This window comes from Oncorhynchus masou, chromosome 5 (genome assembly GCF_036934945.1).
Source record: "Oncorhynchus masou masou isolate Uvic2021 chromosome 5, UVic_Omas_1.1, whole genome shotgun sequence".
NCBI classification, from domain to species: Eukaryota; Metazoa; Chordata; class Actinopteri; order Salmoniformes; family Salmonidae; genus Oncorhynchus; species Oncorhynchus masou.
This window is the reverse complement of record NC_088216.1, coordinates 24,944,727-24,970,891: the sequence shown is the minus strand read 5'-3', so window position 1 is coordinate 24,970,891 and position 26,165 is coordinate 24,944,727. Positions and strand designations below refer to the sequence as shown.

Genomic DNA, 26,165 nt, shown 5'->3' with positions numbered 1-26,165 from the left:
TAGTGAGGTAAAGATTCTTACTTTGGGAATGTTGACACTCGATTTCACAGTACAGGCCCAGTGTGTGTGTGTGTGTGTGTGTGTGTGTGTGTCAGAGACTAACTAGTGTGATGTTAGCCAGACGGGAATGGCGGCCCCCCTATTCCCTAAACGTTCCTCTTGGGGGGTCCACTGCTAATCATGTTAATCAGCCTGGGATCTCCCTACCCTTCTGTCTCTCTCACTGTGTGTGTGTGTGTGTGTGTGTGTGTGTGTGTGTGTGTGTGTGTGTGTGTGTGTGTGTGTGTGTGTGTGTGTGTGTGTGTGTGTGTGTGTGTGTGTAGAGGGATTCTGTGTAGAAAGGGGATAGTGGGGCCCTCATCTGGTGTGACGCTGCAGAAGGTCACATGGGGGTACAAGGGTGTAGGGGACCGGGACAGACAACACACAGGCAGGCCACCAGAGGAGAATGACGGGGCATGGAGGAGAACAGAGAGGAGTGGGTCACGGAACAATCCAAATCCTTCGTCACAACTTTGTTGATCAACCAAACATGTCAGTTCAGGGCCAATGAGACACTATAAGGATTTATATAAACAAATCCAATGCTGGGTTAGAGGGCTTGAAGTGGCAGAACTGATGGCATAACCAAGCACCCCCCAGGACAGAGTGGTCAAGGTGAATCTCAATGGGAATTCCTCCCTGTATTGTTACAGTGTAATATAACAGTAATCTTCAGTCTAATGGACCTCTGGTTCTACAGAGGTCAAAGAGCGGCAGGTAGCCTAGTGGTTAGAGTGTTGGGCCAGTAACCGAAAGGTTGCTAGATCAAATCCCTGAGCTGAAAAGGTAAAAATCTGTAGTTCTGCCCCTGAACAAGGCAGTTGGCCTACCGGGGAACATTGGGTTTTCATTGTAAATAACAATTTGTTCTTAACTGACTTGCCCTGTTAAATAAAATAAAAAGGGTAGTCAATCAAGGCAAATCATAACCCTGTCAATCTACTGTTTAGTTCAATGTAGATGTGTGATTGGGAGCAACAGTGCACTGATTCAACTAAAGAGTCTTCCAATTTCTTCTGCAGTACATATAAAACAGGTTATTTTGTGTTCTACAAACATTAGTTACCTGTTCATATTTAGAGCCACCTACAGAGATCAAAGACGGACATTTTGATCCTAGAAACGAACTAAAAATGTATCCAGATGTACTCTATTGTGGTGAGATCACACAACTGGCTGGAAGTGCCACTGACTCAGATCACATGACCCAGGCTGAGAGAGGAAGAGAGGCGAGGTCAGGACGTGGGGAAAGGACAGCACACGGAAGGAAGGAAGCCCGGGAAACCAGAGTGTGTGTCTCTGATGTCATTACCCGTTTGAAAAGCTGAATGGACAGGAAAACGGCTTATCACTCAGAAAAATACAGCTGACAGTAACTTGGAAAATTTCAAACAAGGCACGGAGTCAACAATCTGTACACCAATGTAAAGAGTTTCATATCCACCATTATCTAGTTGGATGAAAGAGGATCAATCTCTCTTTTAAGTCACTTGTGAAACCACCACATCTATCACTCATATTGAAATGAATTGTGTATTATGTTGGAGCCAATTTCTCCTACTTGACACAAAATCTAATGGAAACAACCCACACTACCAGTCCACTACAGTGCTGTGTTGGTCACGTTTCTGCTCCACTGACGCCATCTCCCCTCATTGACAGATGGGGCGGGACAGAGCAGGGGTCAGAGTCCCTCAGTCAGTCAGGGTGGGCCCCAGCCTCAGGCCCTCCAGGCAGGTCACCCTTCATTGAGAGCCCTAATAAGGCCCTCTCCCTCTGGGAAAATAACTAGCCCAGACCTCCGTGGCCTGAGTAGGAACCAGGCTACAAGACTCCCAGCTCCAGAGCAGAAACACACACACACACACACAATCATCCCAGCAAATCTGAGCTCCTAATATTGGAGTATAGCCTACAAACCGAATGATAAAGTATGGTCATTTATACTGTTCCAGTCCACGAACACATAATGCTAAAATGGTCTGCCTACAGAATTAGAGTTAATTAAAGCCAAATAAGACATGGAATACTTGGCAATATCGCTAATAGCACTGACTGGAACATACTGGTTTATTAAATACTGAAAGCCATGATTCATTTGATAACTGCAGAGTTCGAGTTTGAGGAAGCGAACGAGCAAGGCTAAGTAGAATGCTTTTCTCCATGTGTCTGTGTCCAACATTCTGTGTCCAAAATTGCACCCTATTCCCTATATAGTGCACTAGCTTTGACCAGAGCCATAGCCCCACTATATAGGGAATAGGGTACAACAAACCAATGCGTCTAGCAGCTGTAGTTTCCCTGCAGCTGGCCCCATGCTGTGTGCTCCCTCAGTCTCAGGTCTAAACGTTGTCTAAGCGTTATTTATACATTCTCTAAACGCTTTCTAAATATGGCCTGAATGCTGTCGACACATTAGGTCATATTTGGCTCCGGGTTTTATCCCTCAGTTTACAGGAATCTAACTTGGCTCGTGTTGGACGCCCCTTCTGGGGGCCTGAGACACGCTCAATCTGCAGAGGGAGGAAAGAAGAGGAGTGTCTGTGCGCGTGTTGTCAGAAAGAGAGGAGGAAAGAAGAGGAGTGTCTGTGCGCGTGTTGTCAGAAAGAGAGAGGAGGAAAGAAGAGGAGTGTCTGTGCGCGTGTTGTCAGAAAGAGAGAGGAGGAAAGAAGAGGAGTGTCTGTGCGCGTGTTGTCAGAAAGAGAGAGGAGGAAAGAAGAGGAGTGTCTGTGCGCGTGTTGTCAGAAAGAGAGAGGAGGAAAGAAGAGGAGTGTCTGTGCGCGTGTTGTCAGAAAGAGAGCAGAGGAAAGAAGAGGAGTGTCTGTGCGCGTGTTGTCAGAAAGAGAGGAGGAAAGAAGAGGAGTGTTTGTGCGCGTGTTGTCAGAAAGAGAGGAGGAAAGAAGAGGAGTGTCTGTGTGCGTGTTGTCAGAAAGAGAGGAGGAAAGAAGAGGAGTGTCTGTGTGCGTGTTGTCAGAAAGAGAGGAGGAAAGAAGAGGAGTGTTTGTGCACGTGTTGTCAGAAAGAGAGAGGAGGAAAGAAGAGGAGTGTTTGTGTGCGTGTTGTCAGAAAGAGAGAGGAGGAAAGAAGAGGAGTGTCTGTGTGCGTGTTGTCAGAAAGAGAGGAGGAAAGAAGAGGAGTGTCTGTGTGTGTTGTCAGAAAGAGAGAGGAGGAAAGAAGAGGGGTGTTTGTGCGTGTTGTCAGAAAGAGAGGAGGAAAGAAGAGGGGTGTTTGTGCACGTGTTGTCAGAAAGAGAGAGGAGGAAAGAAGAGGGGTGTTTGTGCGTGTTGTCAGAAAGAGAGAGGAGGAAAGAAGAGGAGTGTCTGTGCGTGTTGTCAGAAAGAGAGAGGAGGAAAGAAGAGGGGTGTTTGTGCGCGTGTTGTCAGAAAGAGAGAGGAGGAAAGAAGAGGAGTGTCTGTGCGTGTTGTCAGAAAGAGAGGAGGAAAGAAGAGGAGTGTCTGTGCGCGTGTTGTCAGAAAGAGAGGAGGAAAGAAGAGGAGTGTCTGTGTGCGTTTTGTCAGAAAGAGAGGAGGAAAGAAGAGGAGTGTTTGTGCGCGTGTTGTCAGAAAGAGAGAGGAGGAAAGAAGAGGAGTGTCTGTGCGCGTGTTGTCAGAAAGAGAGGAGGAAAGAAGAGGAGTGTTTGTGTGCGTGTTGTCAGAAAGAGAGGAGGAAAGAAGAGGAGTGTCTGTGTGCGTGTTGTCAGAAAGAGAGGAGGAAAGAAGAGGAGTGTCTGTGTGCGTGTTGTCAGAAAGAGAGGAGGAAAGAAGAGGAGTGTTTGTGCCCGTGTTGTCAGAAAGAGAGAGGAGGAAAGAAGAGGAGTGTCTGTGCGCGTGTTGTCAGAAAGAGAGAGGAGGAAAGAAGAGGGGTGTTTGTGCACGTGTTGTCAGAAAGAGAGAGGAGGAAAGAAGAGGGGTGTTTGTGCGTGTTGTCAGAAAGAGAGAGGAGGAATGAAGAGGAGTGTCTGTGCGTGTTGTCAGAAAGAGAGAGGAGGAAAGAAGAGGGGTGTTTGTGCACGTGTTGTCAGAAAGAGAGGAGGAAAGAAGAGGGGTGTTTGTGCGCGTGTTGTCAGAAAGAGAGAGGAGGAAAGAAGAGGAGTGTCTGTGCGTGTTGTCAGAAAGAGAGGAGGAAACAAGAGGAGTGTCTGTGCACGTGTTGTCAGACAGAGAGAGGAGGAAAGAAGAGGAGTGTTTGTGCGTGTTGTCAGAAAGAGAGAGGAGGAAAGAAGAGGAGTGTCTGTGCGCGTGTTGTCAGAAAGAGAGGAGGAAAGAAGAGGAGTGTTTGTGCGCGTGTTGTCAGAAAGAGAGGAGGAAAGAAGAGGAGTGTCTGTGCACGTGTTGTCAGACAGAGAGAGGAGGAAAGAAGAGGAGTGTTTGTGCACGTGTTGTCAGAAAGAGAGAGGAGGAAAGAAGAGGAGTGTTTGTGCACGTGTTGTCAGACAGAGAGAGGAGGAAAGAAGAGGAGTGTTTGTGCGCGTGTTGTCAGACAGAGAGAGGAGGAAAGAAGAGGAGTGTTTGTGCGCGTGTTGTCAGAAAGAGAGAGGAGGAAAGAAGAGGAGTGTTTGTGCGCGTGTTGTCAGAAAGAGAGAGGAGGAAAGAAGAGGAGTGTTTGTGCGCGTGTTGTCAGACAGAGAGAGGAGGAAAGAAGAGGAGTGTTTGTGCGTGTGTTGTCAGACAGAGAGAGGAGGAAAGAAGAGGAGTGTTTGTGCGCGTGTTGTCAGACAGAGAGCGGAGGAAAGAGAGGGATAGACAATGAAAGTACAAAGCAAAGGAAAGTGAGTGAGTGGGAACCCAAATGTGTCCGATGCTGCCGACTGCTAAAACACGCTGGTTTGCTTTAGGACAGGGTTCATTTATACATTCATCACTTGCATATGTAGGAGAATTAAACAATATATTGTTGTTATCTCACAGTCTAGCAAGAGTGCATGAATTGAAGAACAAATTGGCAGAATATTTTTTGTACATGCAGCGATAGGGGACTGAGTTGAGAGGGAATTGAAGAACAAAGCAGCCGAACATTCATTGATCGGGGACTGAGACGCTGGGCTCCAGACAGAGCAGAGGGAGGGACAGGAGAGACAGGCCATAGTGACAGACAGGCCCAGGCTTGGCTTTAATCAAACAGACCTCTCCTCTTACAGGCCCACTCCGGGGACCCAGAGCTCTCCACTCTGTGTGCGATTGCAGTCCCTCTGTGAGGTAGTAGAGGAGGGCAACTGGAGAGGGATGATGTGTTCTGGAAAATGTTCTGTACCCCCACCACTGGAGGTTTGAAAACTAAAATTGTATCCAAAATGTGGATACCAACACTACTGTGTACTGCGGAGGTATGTGCATATTGCCAATAGTCTTAAAACAGAAAGCTGACATGAATGCAACTGGTCCCAGATCATGTTTGGCATGACAAAAAAACAACTTGAGTTGGCTAGATGGCACGAACAGATCTGAGACCAGTCTACGATGCACCTTGCTTACTCATACCCCTTTTACAGAGTGACATCTCTCCACCAAGGCAGGCTGTATCAGACTGGAGGCACTCAGCCTGTGTTGGAGAGGCCACTCCTAGAAACAGTCCCCAGATCAGTGGTCTGCTTTCTCATACCAAAGCCTCTGCTCAGAAGCCTGTGTTATGCCACAGGGAACTCCAGCCCAGATCAAACACACACACACTACCAAACACACCAGATCCTATGATTAGTGGTTAGCAACACACACACACACACACACACACACACACACACACACACACACACACACACACACACACACACACACACACACACACACACACACACACACACACACACACACACACACACACACACCAGGCTCACACTCAAAACACTGCTTTACTCTCCCTTGCTTACACATGTATATACTGGTCATCTCCATAGCAACTTCACGGTGACACAATTGAAACACAACAGAGAGTTGGGGTCTTCCTACAAACCCAATCATCTCTACGGCTGTTTGTGTTCCCCACCACTTGAAGGCCCTCACTCTGTTAGAGTGACTACATCCAGGATCACATGAGGAACCTAAGGAGTTAGAGGGTTCAGGAGAAGAAACCTAGGGTCAGAGGTTACTCACTGTCAGGGTTGGGGGACTTGGTGCGGTTGGGCGAGGAGCAGCGGATGGTGGTGACGATGGTGTTGTGGTGGGGGTTGGGGTGGTGCGGGTGGTGGACCGGTGCATGATGACCATGGTTCTCGTGGTTGTTCTTTCCATTCCCCGTTGTCTCGGGTGCTTTGGTGACGCTGATCCCTGGTGTGGTCCTCACGGCCGGGCCATCCCCCAGACTGAGGGGCTCGAACCTCCGGGCATGGCTGGGTGGCTCGGGGGTTCGGGCCCCTGTGCGAATCACCACCTCCTGGGGCGTTTTAGAGAAGGCCACCTCTCGTTTGTGACCCATCTCGGGCGTCTTGGAGTGGCCTAGGACTTCGGGTCGTTTTGCGCCGAATCGGAGGGAACCAGGGCTGGTTGGATCTACCTGCTTGGAGGAAATGTCAATGGAGAGCTCCGTGCGTCCCCGGGATATGGGTTCAGGAGGCTTGGAGCTGCCCCCTCCCATGATGGTCTTGGAGATGGAGCCGTTGTTGTTATTGCTGGCGCCCAGTTCACGGTAGTAGATGCTGGTGGGGGACATGACGGGTCGGTGGTTGGTGTTGTTGGGCACCCGGCGGGAGCCTGGCGAGGAGTTGACCGAGGTGTCCACATCCTCCACCTCAAATGACCTCTTTAGAGCTGTATGGAGGGTGAGATGAGACAGAAACACTCAGGCAATTAGTCATCCATACTACCATTTCTGACATTGCTGATAATCAGAGTGCACCTCGGGCCAGTTTCCGAAACAAACATTACAGCTAGTCCTGGACTAAACAAACACAACAGCAAATATATGAACAGTGTATTCTAATTCCAGAGGAGCAACATGAACGGTTTCGACGTCCCTGGCATCGTAGCTGCTTGAGGTTAGTGGGTAGAGAGAAGCTGGAAAAGCAATCTCAGCAACATCACAAATGAAAATGGCAGCAACAAGCAATTAAGCCAAGCTCAAATCATTTCAATAACTCGTTATTAGTGGTGCCAATCTGTCACTACATACGACTGCAGATGGCACTCTATAAGTTTATACAAGTTTAACTGGTGCCAGTTGTATGACACAGTGTGGTACTGTATGTTATAAAATGTGGTCCAATTTATACACCCACTTGCACGGCCTCAAATGGCCTTAGACTTGCATAGCCTTATAGAAATGAAAGTCATAGATCTGCCTTGTATTCTCTACATGCATTCTTGAATATTGTATGAGATATGGATGAGTTATGGATGAGTACAATGCATTAATAACAAATTAACAAAAGGAGACACACCTCCCCCCAGGTTACTGGTGGCTTTGTGAGAAAATCCTAAAAATAAGTTTGAACAAAAACATGAGGCTAGTTTGGCCTTGTAGGCATTGCCTCTTAGAAGTCATCTTGAATCCCATGGAGAAGATGCTAAGCTAGTCCCTGTGGTTGCGAGTTGGTTATGACATCACAGTCACACACATCCATGACCTCACTGTACTACTCAGTAACTCCAAGCTGATGATCAGTTCTGTTATGGCCTAAAGAGTGTGTGTGTGTGTGTGTGTGTGTGTGTGTGTGTGTGTGTGTGTGTGTGTGTGTGTGTGTGTGTGTGTGTGTGTGTGTGTGTGTGTGTGTGTGCGCGCACCTACACGTGCATGTACACTACCGTTCAAAAGTTTGGGGTCACTTAGAAATGTCCTGTTTTTGAAAGAAAAGCACAATAGACACCTCACAAGTCCTCACTGGCAGCTTCATTAAATAGTACCTGCAAAACACCAGCCTCAACGTCAACAGTGAAGAGGCGACTCCAGGGTTGCTGGCCTTCTAGGCAGAGTTGCAAAGAAAAAGCCATATCTCAGACTGGCCAATAAAAAGAAAAGATTAAGATGGGCAAAAGAACACAGACACTGGACAGAGAAACTCTGCCTGGATGGCCTGCATCCCGGAGTCACCTCTTCACTGTTGACGTTGAGACTGGTGTTTTGCAGGTACTATTTAATGAAGCTGCATCAAGTGTCCATGATGTCTATATGCTGTCGTATGATTGGTGTCGCTAGTCCCCTTCCCTCTGTATCTCTCTATTTAAACACTCACTGCTGCTATGGTTACCATACATCTTTCCATTTTATTTTGCTGATCTGCCTTTCCTTGTTCTTGCATTCCCTGTGCATTGAAAAGCTAGCTAACCAACGTTAGCATAGCAGCATTAGCAAACTGCTAAACCTCCTAACTGTATTTGAAGGGTCTCATGTGTACATACTGTAGGTGCTAAATGCTCTTAACAACCTCCAAAACCCCCTTTAAAAAAGGTTCTCAACTAAACATTTATTTCCAACGACTAACTGTTCTCTCATGCTTCCTCCATTACGCTCTCATGGATTTGGGGAATATTGGAGTTCAATTCCGGTGTCTACGAGGCATGATAAAAAAAAAATTGCCCTCCATTTTAAGGATGTGTGTTGCTTTGGCTGTTACTAAAAACACATCCCATCTCCCAAATCTTCAATTAGAACGGGAGACCCAATCCCATATGCCGCTTATAAAACAGTTATTTCCATGTCCAAACCACTTTGCCACTGGACTCCATCCCCCATAACCCCCCTTTCCTCCCTCTCGTGTTCTATGATTGTGCTGAATGATTCCAAGGTTCTGGCTACTTTCAACTCAGTCCAGGACTAGGATTTGACCTGCCAAATCAGTCTGCTGCTTAGTGCTTAGCAAACAGTGAGCTGAAAGACCATTGGTGTATCCAGTGGATCTGAAACGTTCTGAACGTTGCAGACAGAAATAGAATGAACAGAGCTGACTTGATTCCTTATTCAATCAAGAAGAGGAGTGTTTGTGCGCGTGTTGTCAGAAAGAGAACAGGAGAGCTGACTTTTTGTCCTTATGTTTTTCCCTTGATCCCCATTAATTATTTTATTCAATTGTATTTAAAGTTCTGTGCTCTGTGAGGAGTGTTTGTGACGCTCTTGTGGTATTCTGTTTTTTGTTGTCAGAAAGAGAGAGTAGGATCTTCTTTTCTTTATTAATGAAATTTCTTGGACAGAGAGGAGGAAAGAAGAGGAGTGTCTGTGCGTGTGTCCTTTGTCACCTGTGCCTCGTTTCCTCTAATTGTATTTAAACCCTTAGTTTCCCTCAGTTCTGTGCTCTGTGTTTGTATGTTAGCACCCTGCCCTAGTGTTCTGTGTACTCTTGTCGATTCCGGGTGACGCTCTTGTGGTATTCTGTTTTTTGTTTTTGTTTATTTTTTGTGAGTTTCTTTTGAGGCCTTTTTTTGTGTGCTTTTCCTACCACCTTTTGGATTTGCCATTTTTTGTATTTAAGGATTTTTCTTTATTAAATACACCGTCTTAAGTACTGCTGTGTCTGCCTCATCTTCTGGGTTCTGCTGACTATTCGTGGCTCAGTTGGTTAAGTGACTGTTTCTCACTCCGGAGACCCAGGTTCGAAACCGGGTCCTGACAGAGAGGAGGAAAGAAGAGGAGTGTCTGTGCGCGTGTTGTCAGAAAGAGAGAGGAGGAAAGAAGAGGAGTGTCTGTGCGCGTGCTGTCAGAAAGAGAGAGGAGGAAAGAAGAGGAGTGTTTGTGACAGTCCCATCTTTTCTACCACATACATTTCTATCTGAATGTTCTTTAACGTTACATGCTCTTGAACAGGCTTCAGGGTTGCCTGCATAGAGAGACAGTCAGTATAATCTAACACTGATAGGACTTAAGTGTTGTCATAACATCCAAGATGGCTGCATATGATTTAATATGACCTAGAGATGAAACTTGCGGTTTTCCCACAGTTTTCTATACATTCAGAGGTCACTCTTTCAAACATCATTCCACTAGAAGACAGAGAAGAAGGATCACGTGTTTCCGAGGAAGCATCCAAGGATATCCCTGTCATGGATTTCACACATGCTGGATGGACCTGGGATCACGGAGCGCCAGTATCCCGACGTGAGCGAAGGCCAGACGGACGATACCGTCTCATCCCCCAAGTGAAATGGCATTCCCAGACAATGAGCTGGAAATACAGAACGTCTCTGCGGAATCTCCTTAACAAACAGAGCCTACTTCTCTTTCTCCCTGTGTAGCCTACCTCTCGGTGTTCTGTGTCCCACAGTCTCTTGCGAGGGGATGACCATAACAATGGCCACAGGGCCTGGCATTTTTCCTGACCAAGAACAAATCTGGGCCCTAGTCCAGGCCCATAACTGGGCCAACAGAGTTTTTCCTGGCCAGATGTTGTGGTTAGGAAAACTCCTGGTCCTAGCATAGCACAACACGCTAAGATGGAGGCTCTCTCCCACCTGACCTAAATAGTAGGGCCAGGAAAATACCAGTATCGCAAAAACATATCCATGGCAAAAATGAAAACAGGAAGCAGACTCAACTCTTTGGTCCTTTCAAAACCAGCTGTATGTAAAATATCGTGTACTATAGCTTGGAAAAGAAATACACGTGGCTCTGGATGGCAACATAATGATGATTGTTTCCAACATTAGGACTGTTTTCTTAAAGAAATCTGCTTTGTGTTTTGTTTCCCTGCCACGACACTAACGAGTATCGCGATACTGGTATCATCCCCGGCCCACCTAAATAGATTTCAATAGAGAGGAGGAAACAGACTTCTGTTCTCTCTCCCACCCTGCTAGGCCCAGGTGCTAGCCTTGACTTCCTGTCCCTGTGTGCATCACTGGCGTTAGCTCATCTCCTCAAGGACACACAGATAGAGTAATGGACAACAGATACTTGTACAGCTCTGATGCAGCTAGAAAGAGATAGGCTTATGAGAATTCTACAGTTATGCAGGTGCTTTTATCTCATGGTTTGAGTTAACACAGTCAGTATGCGTTTCGCTGTTAGTCTACACCTGTTATTTACGAAGCGTGTGACGCTTAAAATTTTTGCAGGATCTGTGAAATGTAACTATGCTCCGACCAAACGAGCCATCAGAACCACAACGTATTGTTTCCTGTTTACAGTCTCACGGTAGTTATAGAACGAGACTGACTTCCTGGTTGTGTTGGTTCTGACTGAGGTCCGAAAGATCAAAGTCATCCCGAAAAGATTGAACGCTGAGGAAAGAGAGGGCGAGAGAGAGAGACCATAGACGTACACTAAAACTGACTTGAAAAGGTCAAGACATGAGGTTGCGTTCTCTAGAGCCCACTGTTGCACTACAGCTCATCCACATCAGTACACTATCCTACTAAACAAGGCCAACGGACGTCATGGTGGCCTTCCTGTTAGAGTCCCAGGCCTTGTTCAATACTCCTTCACTGAGACGCTTGGTGAGTATGGGTCCTGAGATCCATGGCATGTCGTCTGAGTCCTGATGTGACCGGCTGGATCAGCTTCCTCACAGAAAAGGGGTCTAGACGGGGGCCAGACGGACTTCAGATCGGCCTGTTAGAACTGAAGAGTGAAGGGGCTCTCCTGGGGACCGCAACTCTGAGGCCCAAATGCTAGAGTTTCATCAGTGTGTGTGTCTAGTCTAATTTATGTCGATTGGGCCGGATGTGCAAGTGTGTGTTTTGAGGGTTAGGGCAGAAAAGGTAAAACTGCACTGTAGCAAATATATAGTATTACACACCATCTATGGGATACTGAAGATATTGGCAAATAAAATTGCTGACGTTTCTCTGCTCATAACACCATGGTTTTAAGTCTGTAGTCATTGGTTGTCTCACTGAACCACTGACCCATCTCTTACATTCCAGACTCGCTCACTTCCTGATCAATATCACATGACGGTGGAACGATGAGAACACTGACAGTTACTGTAACACTGCCAGATTACGGTCTATGAAAACACAAGGGTCATGATGATATAATGCTAGCATTTAAAACTGTGCAGTGTCAGACATTTACTACTGTACATACAATGCCAAACCCACTGGCAAAACAGTGATTATGGCTTGAATGAAATGTCCATTCAAGTTGACAACACTTTATCTTGATACACTAACACAAACTGTAACGGTGAAGTTGAACTCCGTGGCGCTACATACGCACACAGCGGTTCTGCCAGTGTCAACAGAAGCGGGCTACAACATTATGCAGTGGAATTATAATATCATAGAAATCTTTCAAAACCAAGTCTGACAAGGCAAGGCCATCGACTGACCGATAAAGTTACTCAAACCCTCCCCTTATATTCCACTTGATCAGTCCAAAAGGTTAGCCACCGCTAATGGTAGGGTGTCAAATATACACTTCCTTTTATGTCTTCTCTGGACACTGTTGGGTTTATGCTGACACACGGCGTGTGTAACTCGCTCGTGTTCTGGCTGACACCAGGTTCAGCACAAAATAATTCGAGTAGAGAGAGAGCGAGCGACCGAGGCAAAGAGAGAGAGAGAGAAAGAAAGATATGGAGGAACTCAAAGTGAACGCAGCTGTTGGTAGTTCAGTAGTGCTTGGCTCCATACCTTTCAGTCTGAACCCCTGGGTAAGGCCTAGTTCAGTCCTTTGAACAAGCAACACCCACAGGTTAACGACTAGAAAGCCTTCTGTACTGCAGGCCACTGCCACCCTGATTTACATCACTGGTTGACCACTGGAGCCGTTTCTAATGTTAGAAGTATCAAGAGTGGACAGATTCCAGACAACACCTGCAGCTATTTCAAACTCCACAATAGCAAACAGACCGAGAGAGGACTATTCACTGTTGATGAGTAGGCCTATTCGCTATCGAGTCGATTCACTGTGCAGTTGATTCACTATGCGGTTGATTCACTATTCAGCTCATTCAGTTTATCAGAGAGCGGTATACGAGACCAAGGCTTATGACTTGATGTTGATCTCAGATGCACTCAAAAAGAAGAAATACAAATCCATACAGACGCACTAACAGAAACCACACAATCTAAAAACACACTGTCCACAAACAATAAGCCTCTGGAAAATCACCACACTTTTAGTTTGAGCTGAGAGACAGACAGATAAGAGACCAGATTGGATTTGCCAGTAAATGGAAGAGTAGGCCTACGACAGCAGTGCCTCAGCGGCAGTGTGTGACAAGTAGTGATATTTCTACGCAGCCCCCAGATCAGATACCAGGGAGAATCAGACACAAGTAGTGATATTTCTACACAGCCCCCAGATCAGATACCAGGGAGAATCAGATACAAGTAGTGATATTTCTACACAGCCCCCAGATCAGATACCAGGGAGAATCAGATACAAGTAGTGATATTTCTACACAGCCCCCAGATCAGATACAAGTAGTGATATTTCAGGGAGAATCAGATACAAGTAGTGATATTTCTACACAGCCCCAGATCAGATATCAGGGTGAATCAGATACAAGTAGTGATATTTCTACACAGCCCCCAGATCAGATACCAGGGAGAATCAGACACAAGTAGTGATATTTCTACACAGCCCCCAGATCAGATACCAGGGAGAATCAGATACAAGTAGTGATATTTCTACACAGCCCCCAGATCAGATACCAGGGAGAATCAGACACAAGTAGTGCTATTTCTACACAGCCTCCAGATCAGATACCAGGGAGAATCAGATACAAGTAGTGATATTTCTACACAGCCCCCAGATCAGATACCAGGGAGAATCAGACACAAGTAGTGATATTTCTACACAGCCCCCAGATCAGATACCAGGGAGAATCAGACACAAGTAGTGATATTTCTACACAGCCCCCAGATCAGATACCAGGGAGAATCAGACACAAGTAGTGCTATTTCTACACAGCCAGATACCCAGATCAGATATCCAAGGGAGAATCAGACACAGATCAGATACCAGGGAGAATGTATTTCTACACAGCCAGATCCAGATCAGAGCCTCCAGATCCAGGGAGAATCAGACACAAGTAGTGCTATTTCTACACAGCCTCCAGATCAGATACCAGGGAGAATCAGATACAAGTAGTGCTATTTCTACACAGCCTCCAGATCAGATACCAGGGAGAATCAGACTGCCACAACTGCCTGAGAGGACAGGCTGAGTGACAGGGTGGCTGACATCATCCTGTTAACATGGCACTGATATGGTCTTTTTCATCCATTTGATCATGCAGTACTGCTACTGAACACATAATCACTCACCAAAACAACATAAACCTACAGATGTGGGAGACAGAGTCTGGTCTGTCCAATATGGATCACCACAATCCTTTCTCTCAAAAGAGCAAGGTCTTACAAGGTCTGACTGATATTGTTTTAAGGGACTTTCTAAAACAGGACCACACATCCAGAAGTGTAATTCTAAGGGAGTGAATGCACATTTAGACTGATCTGACCAAGAGAGCGAGAACCCGACGCTCATCAAGTGCTGGACTGCGTCCATATGACCCGAAACCAATGAATTAATAATACTGAACTGTTGAACTGTGTTCAGTCACACATTCAGTTTCTCAGATCTGACGGAGTAAGCACACTTTCAGTTCAATGTGTGTGTTTTGGTTTTACCGTCCTTGTGGGAATAAAAATAAGAAACCCGCACACTGCTTGATAGTACCACTGCTCTTTTAATAACCTTCACGTAATCGGCCTCCAGAGTCCTCACAAGGATAGTAAAACAAGAAACATCTGACAAATGGGTACATTTTGTCAAACCCACAAGGAAAACGTTTTTTTTTTTAGCCTTAGCGGTTAGGTTTAGGCTTACAATTAGGGTTAGAGATACAGTTAGGGGTTACGTTTAGTTTTAGGGTTAAAGTTGGATTAAGGATTAGGGGTTAGGTTTAGTTTTAGGGTTAGGGTTAAGGTTGGATTAAGGATTAGGGGTTACGTTTAGTTTTAGGGTTAAGGTTGGATTAAGGATTAGGGGTTAGGTTTAGTTTTAGGGTTAAGGTTGGATTAAGGATTAGGGGTTACGTTTAGTTTTAGGGTTAAAGTTGGATTAGGGGTTAGGTTTAGTTTTAGGGTTAAGGTTGGATTAAGGATTAGAGGTTAGGTTTAGTTTTAGGGTTAAGGTTGGATTAAGGATTAGGGGTTACGTTTAGTTTTAGGGTTAAAGTTGGATTGAGGATTAGGGGTTAGGTTTAGTTTTAGGGTTAAGGTTGGATTAAGGATTAAGGTTTAGGTTTAGTTTTAGGGTTAAAGTTGGATTAAGGATTAGAGTTTAGGTTTAGTTTTAGGGTGAAGGTTGGATTAAGGATTAGGGGTTAGGTTTAGTTTTAGGGTTAAGGTTGGATTAAGGATTAGGGGTTAGGTTTAGTTTTAGGGTTAAGGTTGGATTAAGGATTAGGGGTTACGTTTAGTTTTAGGGTTAAAGTTGGATTAAGGATTAGGGTTTACGTTTAGTTTTAGGGTTAAGGTTGGATTAAGGATTAGGGGTTACGTTTAGTTTTAGGGTTAAAGTTGGATTAAGGATTAGGGGTTACGTTTAGTTTTAGGGTTAAGGTTGGATTAAGGATTAGGGGTTACGTTTAGTTTTAGGGTTAAAGTTGGATTAAGGATTAGGGGTTACGTTTAGTTTTAGGGTTAAGGTTGGATTAAGGATTAGGGGTTACGTTTAGTTTTAGGGTGAAGGTTGGATTAAGGATTAGGGGTTAGGTTTAGTTTCAGGGTGAACGTTAGATTAAGGATTAGGGGTTAGGGCAGGGTTTCCCAAACTCGGTCCTTGGGACCCCAAGGGGTGCATGTTTTTTTAATGCCCTAGCAGAAAACAGCGGATTCAAATAATCAACTAATCATCAAGCTTTGATCATTTTAATCAGCTGTTTAGTTAGGGCAAAAACCAAAATCGTGCACCCCTTGGGGTTAGGGAAAATAGGAATTTGAATGGGAATCAATTGTTTGTTCCCCACAGGGATAGCAAAACAAATGTGTGTGTGTGTTGGGGGGGGGTCAGTGTGTGACGGTCCTGTCAGACCTCTCACAGCTGGAGGGAAGGACACACTCGGACCGGAGGAGGAAGAGGAAAGGAGGAAGAGGACAACAAAGGAAATCAATGTTAGCTTCACAGGACAGCTAGGAAAACAAAGGAGAGAGAGGGGAGACACAGGAGTTGTGAATGAATGGGGGTTTGATGCAGTGGCCAGATGAGGCTTTGCTATAAGTCCCTTTAATGCTTTCAGTTGGATCGTTTCCAGTGGTGGAGAAGCACTGTTAATACTGGGGTACTCTACTGATGTAACTAGGATATGATCAATAACAGACTGAGATTAAGAAACTGAGGGGAACACACACACACACACACACAAACTCGAGAAACAAAAACAGAGCGAGAGAGAGAAGGGAGAGACCAGTGCTGTTAAGTGAAGACGGCTAGTGACTCAATTGTAAATTTGATCTGGAAATAGTATTTTGGACATCAGTTGTCTTCAGTCGTTAGTCACCACTGGCTGTCGATGGGAAGGTCTGTGACAAGTAAAAGAGAGTAATCAAAACGTAGAATTCAAAACATGACAAACCTTCAAAGTCCGAGATAATTCCGTCCAAGTGAGCAGTAACCTTGGAGTCAGACATGTTGCTGGTTTGATATAAAAGTAAACAGAATTTCCAAATCCCTTCCCAATCAAGGTAACGTTCCACAGTCCCTCTACTGATTCTAAATAAATCCCAAATTAGGAGCCAGTGAAAAAACCAGAGTGCTGAGTCGTCGATCTGATCCAAGCCCACAGCTTTCTTAAAGGAGCAACTTATTTTATTTTATGCCTGGCACTACATCTCAGCGTTCAGTCTTCAGAGAGCCCTCCTCTCCTCCCCTCAGAGAGAAACTCCCTCCCTCTTTTTTTGTGCATCTCCCTGACTGCCGTCTCCCTCTCAATGAGTGTGTGTGTGTGTGTGTGTGTGTGTGTGTGTGTGTGTGTGTGTGTGTGTGTGTGTGTGTGTGTGTGTGTGTGTGTGTGTGTGTGTGTGTGCGTGCGTGCGTGTGTGTGAGTGCATGACTGTGTGTGTGTGTCAAGTCTGATCCCATAACATTCTACAACATGTAAAAAGACATGAGCCAACAGGGGAAATGTCACCCAGTGTCAAACTTCCTGGCCTCATGTAATCAACCAGCAAGCTCCTCTTCCCTCAGCCAACCAGTCAAAAAGTCAGGCCCTCAAAAATGTCCTTCATCAACCTCAAGCCACTCAGTCCCACTCCACTGGAGCTAACATGAACTGACCACCTCAGAAAGTACCTCAGTAGTTATAGATAAACGTGGAATTCTGCCTCACGACCACTAATAAAAAACACTCACTTCTCTGGTACTTTCATGACACAAAGTCTGACAGAATCTGCAATGGCACCCTTTTCCCTATATAGTGCCCTGGTAGTGCACTATATGAGCCCTGGACAAAAAGGTAGTGCACTATATGAGCCCTGGACAAAAAGGTAGTGCACTATATGAGCCCTGGTCAAAAAGGTAGTGCACAATATGAGCCCTGGTCAAAAAGGTAGTGCACAATATGAGCCCTGGTCAAAAAGGTAGTGCACTATATGAGCCCTGGTCAAAAAGGTAGTGCACTATATGAGCCCTGGTCAAAAAGGTAGTGCACTATATGAGCCCTGGTCAAAAAGGGTGAGCCCTGGTCAAAAGGTAGTGCACTATATATGAGTGCACCTGGTCAAAAAGGTAGTGCACTATATGAGTCCTGGTCAAAAAGGTAGTGCACTATATGAGTCCTGGACAAAAAGGTAGTGCACTATATGAGCCCTGGTCAAAAAGGTAGTGCACAATATGAGCCCTGGTCAAAAAGGTAGTGCACAATATGAGCCCTGGTCAAAAAGGTAGTGCACTATATGAGCCCTGGTCAAAAAGGTAGTGCACAATATGAGCCCTGGTCAAAAAGGTAGTGCACTATATGAGTCCTGGACAAAAAGGTAGTGCACTATATGAGCCCTGGTCAAAAAGGTAGTGCACTATATGAGTCCTGGTCAAAAAGGTAGTGCACTATATGAGCTCTGGTCAAAAGGTAGTGCACTATATAGTACAGTCCAGGCTGCATCACATCTGGTAGTGATTGGGAGTCCCATAGGTCGGAGCACAATTTACCAGCGATGTCCAGGTTTGGCCGGGGTAGGATGTCATTGTAAATAAGAATTATTTCTTAACTGACTTGCCTAGTTAAATAAAAAAAATAAAGAAAGGATTATATATATATATATATATATATATATATACATACATACATACACACACACACACACACACACACACACACACACACACACACACACACACACACACACACACACACACACACACACACACACACACACACACACACACACACACGTAATAGAGTTCCATTTCAGACTCATCCTTTGACTCACTACCTCTCTAATTAAAGAACACTCATTTCTCTGGAAGTTTCCTGACTGATTACACTGTAGGGCCTAGGGTGGCTAGTCAGCGAGTCACACACACACTCACTCTCTGTTAAAAAATGGTTCCGAGAGAAAGTACAGGAAGTTAAGATCTGTGGGGATTTCGGAGAGTGTGTAACCTAATAACACAACGCGGGAATGAGCTTGATAAGACAGCATTTGATCGGAGTGGTGATTACATGTCCCTGGGGACTACTTTTTGGGGGTGAGTACCAAGTTCTGAAGCAAGCTTGGAAAACTGTTGATATAAAAATAATATAAAAAGACAAAAAATAACATATTGTTGTCCTTGTGCTTCATACTAAAGTCTGCACCGCAGTCACCCTGCAGTAATTAGGACGCAATAGTAGAGCTATTTGCATATGATCTCCCGTTAGCATTCTACGCTAACAAAGCAATAGTAGAGCTATCTGCTTATGATCTCCTGTTAGCATTCAACGCTAACAAAGCAATAGTAGAGCTATCTGCTTATGATCTCCTGTTAGCATTCAACGCTAACAAAGCAATAATAGAGCTATCTGCTTATGATCTCCCGTTAGCATTCTATGCTAACAAAGCAATAGTAGAGCTATCTGCTTATGATCTCCAGTTTGCATTCTATGCTAACAAAGCAATAATAGAGCTATCTGCTTATGATCTCCCGTTAGCATTCTATGCTAACAAAGCAATAGTAGAGCTATCTGCTTATGATCTCCAGTTTGCATTCTACGCTAACAAATAGCGCAATAGCGTAATTAGTGATGAGCGACTCATGGCTTTTCCAGAGCAACTCACTTCCTGTTTGGAGCCAGACATGTTGAGACCGACGGGAAGTCAACATTGTAATCACACAGTGTATTTCACCCTTAGTGGAGCATATGGACCATACAGAAGACACCTCTGATGCCAACAAGCAATTTCCGTCTTGTGAATGTGTACTATGTATAATAGCCAGCTGTATGAATGAAAAGGTATTTTTGAGAAGGTCAATATCATCATAGGAACCTGGGCCCACCTGGTGGCTGGCGTTGCCTCACCCTAACACCTCCAGGTCAGGAGCGGTACTGTTGTGTTTTATTGTGTGTTCTGGTTCCTTTCTATTGCGAGTGTCTAGGGACCAGGGCCAGAGGCTGTCAGGTAGAGTGTGTTTGTGTGTCCAAGGACTATGGAGTGTGTGTGTTTATGATATATACCAGTTATAGGATTGGAATACTTCTGCTCGACTGCTACCATGTTTACCACTTGTGCTGTGTTGCAAAGGTTACAGTCTTCTATGGATTGTGTACGGTGCCTCTTTGTGCTGAAAGCAACCATGGGTTGAGTCAGCCTCATAAGTACACATTCGGTGTGTCATACATCCAGTAAACCTGACAGCTGTGTATAGGTGTGTGGTGTGTGTTGCAGGACATCCTCACTAACCCATGCATGTGCATTCATGTATGTATATTTGCTCAAATGTAGCAGTGTGTGGCCCCCTGGTACTCAGCCCCAGTGGCAGTACTGTAAACCATATGCCACACAGCCTCAGTCCTCAATTAAACCTAAAACACACCGTGCGAAATACGCATCTCCCCAGCCATCATATATTTATCTAAACACGCACGCAAACACACATGCACATGCAGATGATGGCTCCCTTCCAGGCATCGGGAGACAGATTTTCAAAACAACATCTGGAGCGCGTGTGTGTTTCAGTACCCCTGAAATGTACACTAAACAGTGTTTGAAGGCTCAGGGCTAAACTGTAGCGCTAAACTGTAGAAAAATCTCCACCAAAACAATACAGCCTGGTCCTGGATCATGGCAGAGAGAGAGAAAGAGAGAGAGAGAGGAGACAGGAGAGCTGTGGTGTCGATGCATGTTGTTTGTGTAAACGGGTGCCAGTTTGGGTCAGTACAATGCACTTACAGGATAGGCTGGTCTAGGACTCTTCACATATTCACACGGACTACATCACGTCATGTCTCCCCAGTATATGTGGGTTAGCTTTGTCACTTACGGTGTAGGCCTCCTAATACTTGACTGCAGACTTGTCAGGCCAATTTCAGAAGAATAGGAACACACAACCATAGACGTTCATCACCAGGAAGTGACACAAAACCAGTCGCCCCACATCAATTCCTTTTACGAGTGTGTGTGTGTGTGGGATTAGACAGTTTCTCTTAAATGACACCTTTTAAAACGTGATTGTCCTGACCTTTCGGTCCAGACAGCGTGGCAACACTGCACTGATGACTGCTGATGAAATTGACGGAGCAAAATTAACTTGGCTTCAACAAAGGCTTGAGTAGAGAAACTCTACGGAATTAAAGGGGATAATAAAACTCAGAGAACGAGTGAGAGAGAGAGAGAGAGAGAGAGAGAGAGAGAGAGAGAGAGAGAGAGAGAGAAAGCAAGAGCGCGTGAGAGCTGTCCAACTAGAAGTCGTAAACACGCCAGGACTCCTAGCCTGACTGGGTCATTTCACACTTTGCCCATCAGGCATAAAACACACACGGTGCGATGAAGTGTGCCTGTCCACATGTCACGTTATGATGCATTTAGACGAGGGCCGCAAAAAAAACCCCATCATACCGGTCATCAAATCCAATTTGATTTGTCACAGACGCCGAATACAACAGGTGTAGACTTTACTGTGAAATGCTTGCTTTCGAGCCCTTCCCAACAATGCAGAGTTTAAGAAATTAGAATAAAAAGAAAAATAGTAACACAAGAGGAATAAAATAAAGTACACAAGAATGTATATACAGGGAGTACCAGTATCAGATCAATGTGCAGTAGTATGAGGCATTTGAGGTAGATATGTACATGAAGGCAGGGTAAAGTGACTAGGTATCAGGATAGATAATAATAAGGTATTTGAGGTAGATATGTACATGAAGGCAGGGTAAAGTGATGAGGCATCAGGATAGATAATAATAAGTTATTTGAGGTAGATATGTACATGAAGGCAGGGTAAAGTGAGGAGGCATCAGGATAGACAATAATAAGGTATTTGAGGTAGATATGTACATGAAGGCAGGGTAAAGTGATTAGGTATCAGGATAGATAATAATAAGGTATTTGAGGTAGATATGTACATGAAGGCAGGGTAAAGTGATGAGGCATCAGGATAGATAATAATAAGGTATTTGAGGTAGATATGTACTTGGGTGGGTACTCTAGTTTTTGTATATATATATGTTGTCTTTTTCTTTGTTGGCCTAGTATGGTTCCTGTAACGGTTTTCTTGAGTCGAACGAGAGGCGGACCAAAACGCAGCGTGGTTATTATTCATGGTTCTTTAATAAAGAAACTATACATGAATAGACTATCAAAACAAGAACTGTGAAAAACCAAAACAGCCCTATCTGGTGCAAACACAGAGACAGGAACAATCACCCACAAAACCCAATACCAAACAGGCTACCTAAATATGGTTCCCAATCAGAGACAATGACTAACACCTGCCTCTGATTGAGAACCATATCAGGCCAAACTTAGAAATAGACAAACTAGACATGTAACATAGAATGCCCACTCAGATCACATCTTGACCAAACAAAACATAGAAACATACAAAGCAAACTATGGTCAGGGTGTGACAGTACCCCCCCAAGGTGCGGACTCCGGCCTCAAAACCTGAACCTATTGGGGAGGGTCTGGGTGGGCATCTGTCCGCGGTGGCGGCTCTGGTGCTGGACGTGGCCCCCACTTCACCATAGTCTTAGTCCGCCACCTTGTCCGCTTCCATGGCCTCCTAACCACGGCGACCCTACTAAATGACCCCACTGGACTGAGGGGCGGAAGCTCTGGACAGTGGGGCGGAGGCTCTGGACAGAGGGGCAGGGGCTCTGGCGCCTCTGGGCTGAGGGGCTCTGGCGCCTCTGGGCTGAGGGGCCCTGGCGCCTCTGAGCTGAGGGGCTCTGGCGCCTCTGAGCTGAGGGGCTCTGGCGCCTCTGGGCTGAGGGGCTCTGGCGTCTCTGGGCTGACTGACTGGCGGCACTGGCAGATCCTGGCTGACTGGCGGCACTGGCAGATCCTGGCTGACTGGCGGCACTGGCGGCTCCTGGCTGACTGGTGGCACCTGCGGCTCCTGGCTGACTGGCGGCTCCTGGCTGACTGGCGGCACTGACTTTTTTGTGTTGTATGGTTTTGCACTCCTAGCTTTACATTCATTGAGTTATATATTGTTTTTTTGGTGGAACATTTCAAATTAAAGGATATGTACGCCTACCACGCTGCATCTTGGTCCGGTTATTCTACAAACGAGGTACGTAACAAATAAGGTATTTGAGGTAGATATGTACATGAAGGCAGGGTAAAGTGACTAGGCACCAGGATAGATATTTTATTTCACCTTTATTTAACCAGGTAGGCAAGTTGAGAACAAGTTCTCATTTACAATTGCGACCTGGCCAAGATAAAGCAAAGCAGTTCGACACATACAACGACACAGAGTTACACATGGAGTAAAACAAACAAGTCCCATCTACCGTGGCGGCTGACGGCATTCACCGCCAGCCTCAATGACACTTACTGTCGTGCTCTCATTGAAAACAATGACATCGGCTTTGCCATCTACCGTCTACCTCGTACCATTTAAACATACCATTATTGTAGCATTCCCTACAGGTTACATTAGCATTTCCCACACCTTCAATACATGTTCCACTGGTGCAAGGTCCAGTCAGACCCATAGATCATACAAGGGTCACACGAGAGCTGGCCCTTGTCGTGATACACATTCAAGACTACTAGTATCCATTGACGAATATATCATGACAAACCTAACCCCAGATTTGACCCCTGTTCTGTCATTTCCATATAATAGCCTACTACCAGCCAAACTCCCAACACCAAAAGGTGGGGCTTCCATAGAGCCTGCCTGCCCAGTTTCCTTCTTTCCTGTTCTCAATGTCCAGGGCAATGTTCTTTGGGCCCGGTCTTATCCTAGTGGAGAAATAATAATATTAGCAGACAATAAAAGGTAGGGTGCAGAGAGGTGGGAAGGTAGACGTGTCGACAGCTGACTCATGGAGGAAATCCTGTGCACTGCTTTTATGGAACACAAAGAGCCTTGCAACTTCCTCTACAGGGGTTAGCCAATGGGTAGTGTGCATGTGTGTGAGTGGAGTCTTGCATGTGTTTGTTGTGATGTGTCGTAAGGGTACTGCATTGGCAACCGCCTGCATTCACTGCACTGTTTACATTGTGCAAAACCCAAACAAATTCAAAGGAAAATTCACACAGAGCAGCCGAAGGATGAGTAAGCTGACGTGTGACACACTGAACAGGCCTTGTGTTGATCCAGAGCATGTAAGAACCAGTGTTCAGAGCAAAGCCCTATCGTCACCTCCCTCCCTCCACATAAACCTCAACTGGTCTATCAACTACCACCTCAGCCACCAATAGCCTGCCATGGCTGTGATGAGAGCATCACCCAACAGGATATCCTGTACTGATCATATTTCTATTTAAAATGTCACAATACAGACAGTTAAAAGGCATTTCTGATCTCCTCTCAATTCCACTATTAATCATCGGTTTTCATTTTTCCACTGAAGCACCAGCCAGACACATTGAGTGAGTCAACTATCTGCCATTATAGCACAATGTGCTGCCCATACGTAGAGATGATCAATAAGACATCACATTGAACATATTATCTTAAATCCAGCACAGCCGAGGGTACTGAGGCTACACCACGGCCGTAACTCTGAGGACTGACGCTACGGTTTATAGCAGAGAGGTTTGAAACACTACAGAGCCAAAACGGAGAGTGGCGACAGAGGCTCAGATCACGGGTCATAAATGTCCAGCTAAGACTTAATACTGTAGCTCATATCACTCTTAAAACAAGTCCAGTGGTTTTTGGGAAGAAAAGTTGATTGTCATAGCAACACATCTAAAAACAACCCCATAAAAACAAAATGAAGAGTTGAGCAGAAACAGGAAGTTGCTCAGCCCAGGGCTTCCTGGGTGAAAGGTGACTGCTGCCACCAAAAGCTTGAGCTGTGGAAAAACCTCACACTTTTCCTCGCCCCCGCCAACGTCCGACTTTGCTAGATTCTTCCAACTCACACAAGAAAGAAATCCTCGTCTGCAAAATATGAATCATCCACATGGAACTTTTCACAGAACTCAGTGAAATGGTGGTGCACTCCACTGACTGCCTGCAGAGACAGACTGCTAAGGGAAAACTCACATAGCAACACTGCCTCCCTGTGGTCTAATCTAGAACTGTACAGAGTCTGCACAGCAGATCAGATGCACTCGGAGCTGAAGCGGAGCCATCTCATTAGCAGCTGAATGAAGGCAAATATTCAGTGACGCTCAGTTTGACGTCCGACGCTAATCTCCACAAGGATGTTGGATTAGCCTCATCGTTTTAATCCAGTCTGAGCCCAGTTTAGAAGCCCCTCTACACGCAAAACGTACCAAAAAAAAACTGAAAATCCAATGAAAGATTTTCATTAGGCAGATCTATGGATCAGAGCTTCAGTCGTAGCACTGTGTGTAAACAGAGAGGGTGACATGAACAGGGGAAGTGGAGGAATATCAACCCTGAAGTTAAGAGCAACAGCGGGGAGGACACAGCATGACAAGACACGCAGTCTGACAGGACACAGTGTGTGGGACGTGCTAGGTTTTCCTGAAAGACGCAGGCGGAGGCCACAACCGCAAAAAAAAGCATATTATGAGCTCATGCCTCATCCCATAATTAAAAATAGACTTTCCCATCAACCATAGTTAATCCAGATGACTGAAATCAAGCATAAACTCCCTTGTACGCATGGCCATGACATTATTCAGAGTGAATCATGTCTATAGTCTAGCTCCCACATCAGGGTCAGCTGAAGTAAATCATTAGTCCCTCATATCCAATGCAATCCTACTGCAATGCCTCAGTCACAAATTGCATATGTTTGTGGCTTTTCCACATTCCTTTCCGTAGTAGTGTCCAGGATACCTTGTAGTCATAGGGCTTAAGACACTTCTTCACATGATGCCCACTCACTCACCCACTCACTCACCCACTCACTCAGTAAAGGCAGCCATACACTATCTCACAGCTGACAGTGTCAGAAAGAGACAAAGACAACCACCCGCTGTAGAGTAAACTATTACATGTCAACACTTAAAAATGGAGAGAATTAGAGCCGATGATCATATTCTTGTGGAATTTACTAGCATGATGAATTGGTTAGTCCTAAACTCTTCAAACAGTAGTGAGGCAAGCGGACTAGACAGACAGCGTGCCCCAGTGTCTACTGTACTGCCGACTAAGCAAACAGAACCTCGAATGACTCGTGGCTTCCTCTACACAGGCAAGGCAGCAAACTAAAGTTACCAAGTGAGTTAGAAAAGAGAGAATTAAGCAGCTTTTCTTCAATGAAAAAGACTCCAAACTACGCAGAAGAAAAAAGTTTGAGAGCCCAGAACTTACCGGCTATTCTGTCTCGCTCCATTACTTGCTCACAGCCTTAGCCACATGTAATGTCTGTCTTTTTTCTCTCTCTCCTTTTTTTGCTGAAGACTTCCCCTTTTTCTGTCTGACTTAGTCACATCTCTCCCCCTCCCTCCCTCTTAGGTCTAATGTCTTCAATCTGCCGTGATAATGCAATTTTAGCACTGTGTGATGATGCAGTGTTAGTACTGTGTGATGATGCAGTGTTAGCACTGTGTGATAATGCAGTGTTAGTACTGTGTGATAATGCAGTGTTAGTACTGTGTGATGATGCAGTGTTAGTACTGTGTGATGATGCAGTGTTAGTACTGTGTGATGATGCAGTGTTAGCACTGTGTGAT

The 26,165-nt window shown here is 45.3% G+C and overlaps 1 protein-coding gene across 2 annotated transcripts in view; it reads right to left on the bottom strand.

Moving 5' to 3' along the window:
- The window catches only part of LOC135537560 (septin-9-like), a 68,384-nt gene extending 42,491 nt beyond the window's left edge, over positions 1 to 25,893 (bottom strand). The window contains exons 1-2 of one of the 2 annotated variants that reach the window (XM_064963695.1): positions 25,804 to 25,893; positions 6,129 to 6,782 (exon numbers count right to left, since the gene is read on the bottom strand). In XM_064963695.1, coding sequence (XP_064819767.1) covers positions 6,129 to 6,782; positions 25,804 to 25,825 — 676 coding nt within the window. In that variant the 5' untranslated portion in view covers positions 25,826 to 25,893. Of the gene's footprint in view, positions 1 to 6,128; positions 6,783 to 16,489; positions 16,686 to 25,803 lie in introns of those variants that run through there. The other variant, XM_064963701.1, reaches the window with a different exon arrangement.
- Positions 25,894 to 26,165: the final 272 nt, after the last annotated feature.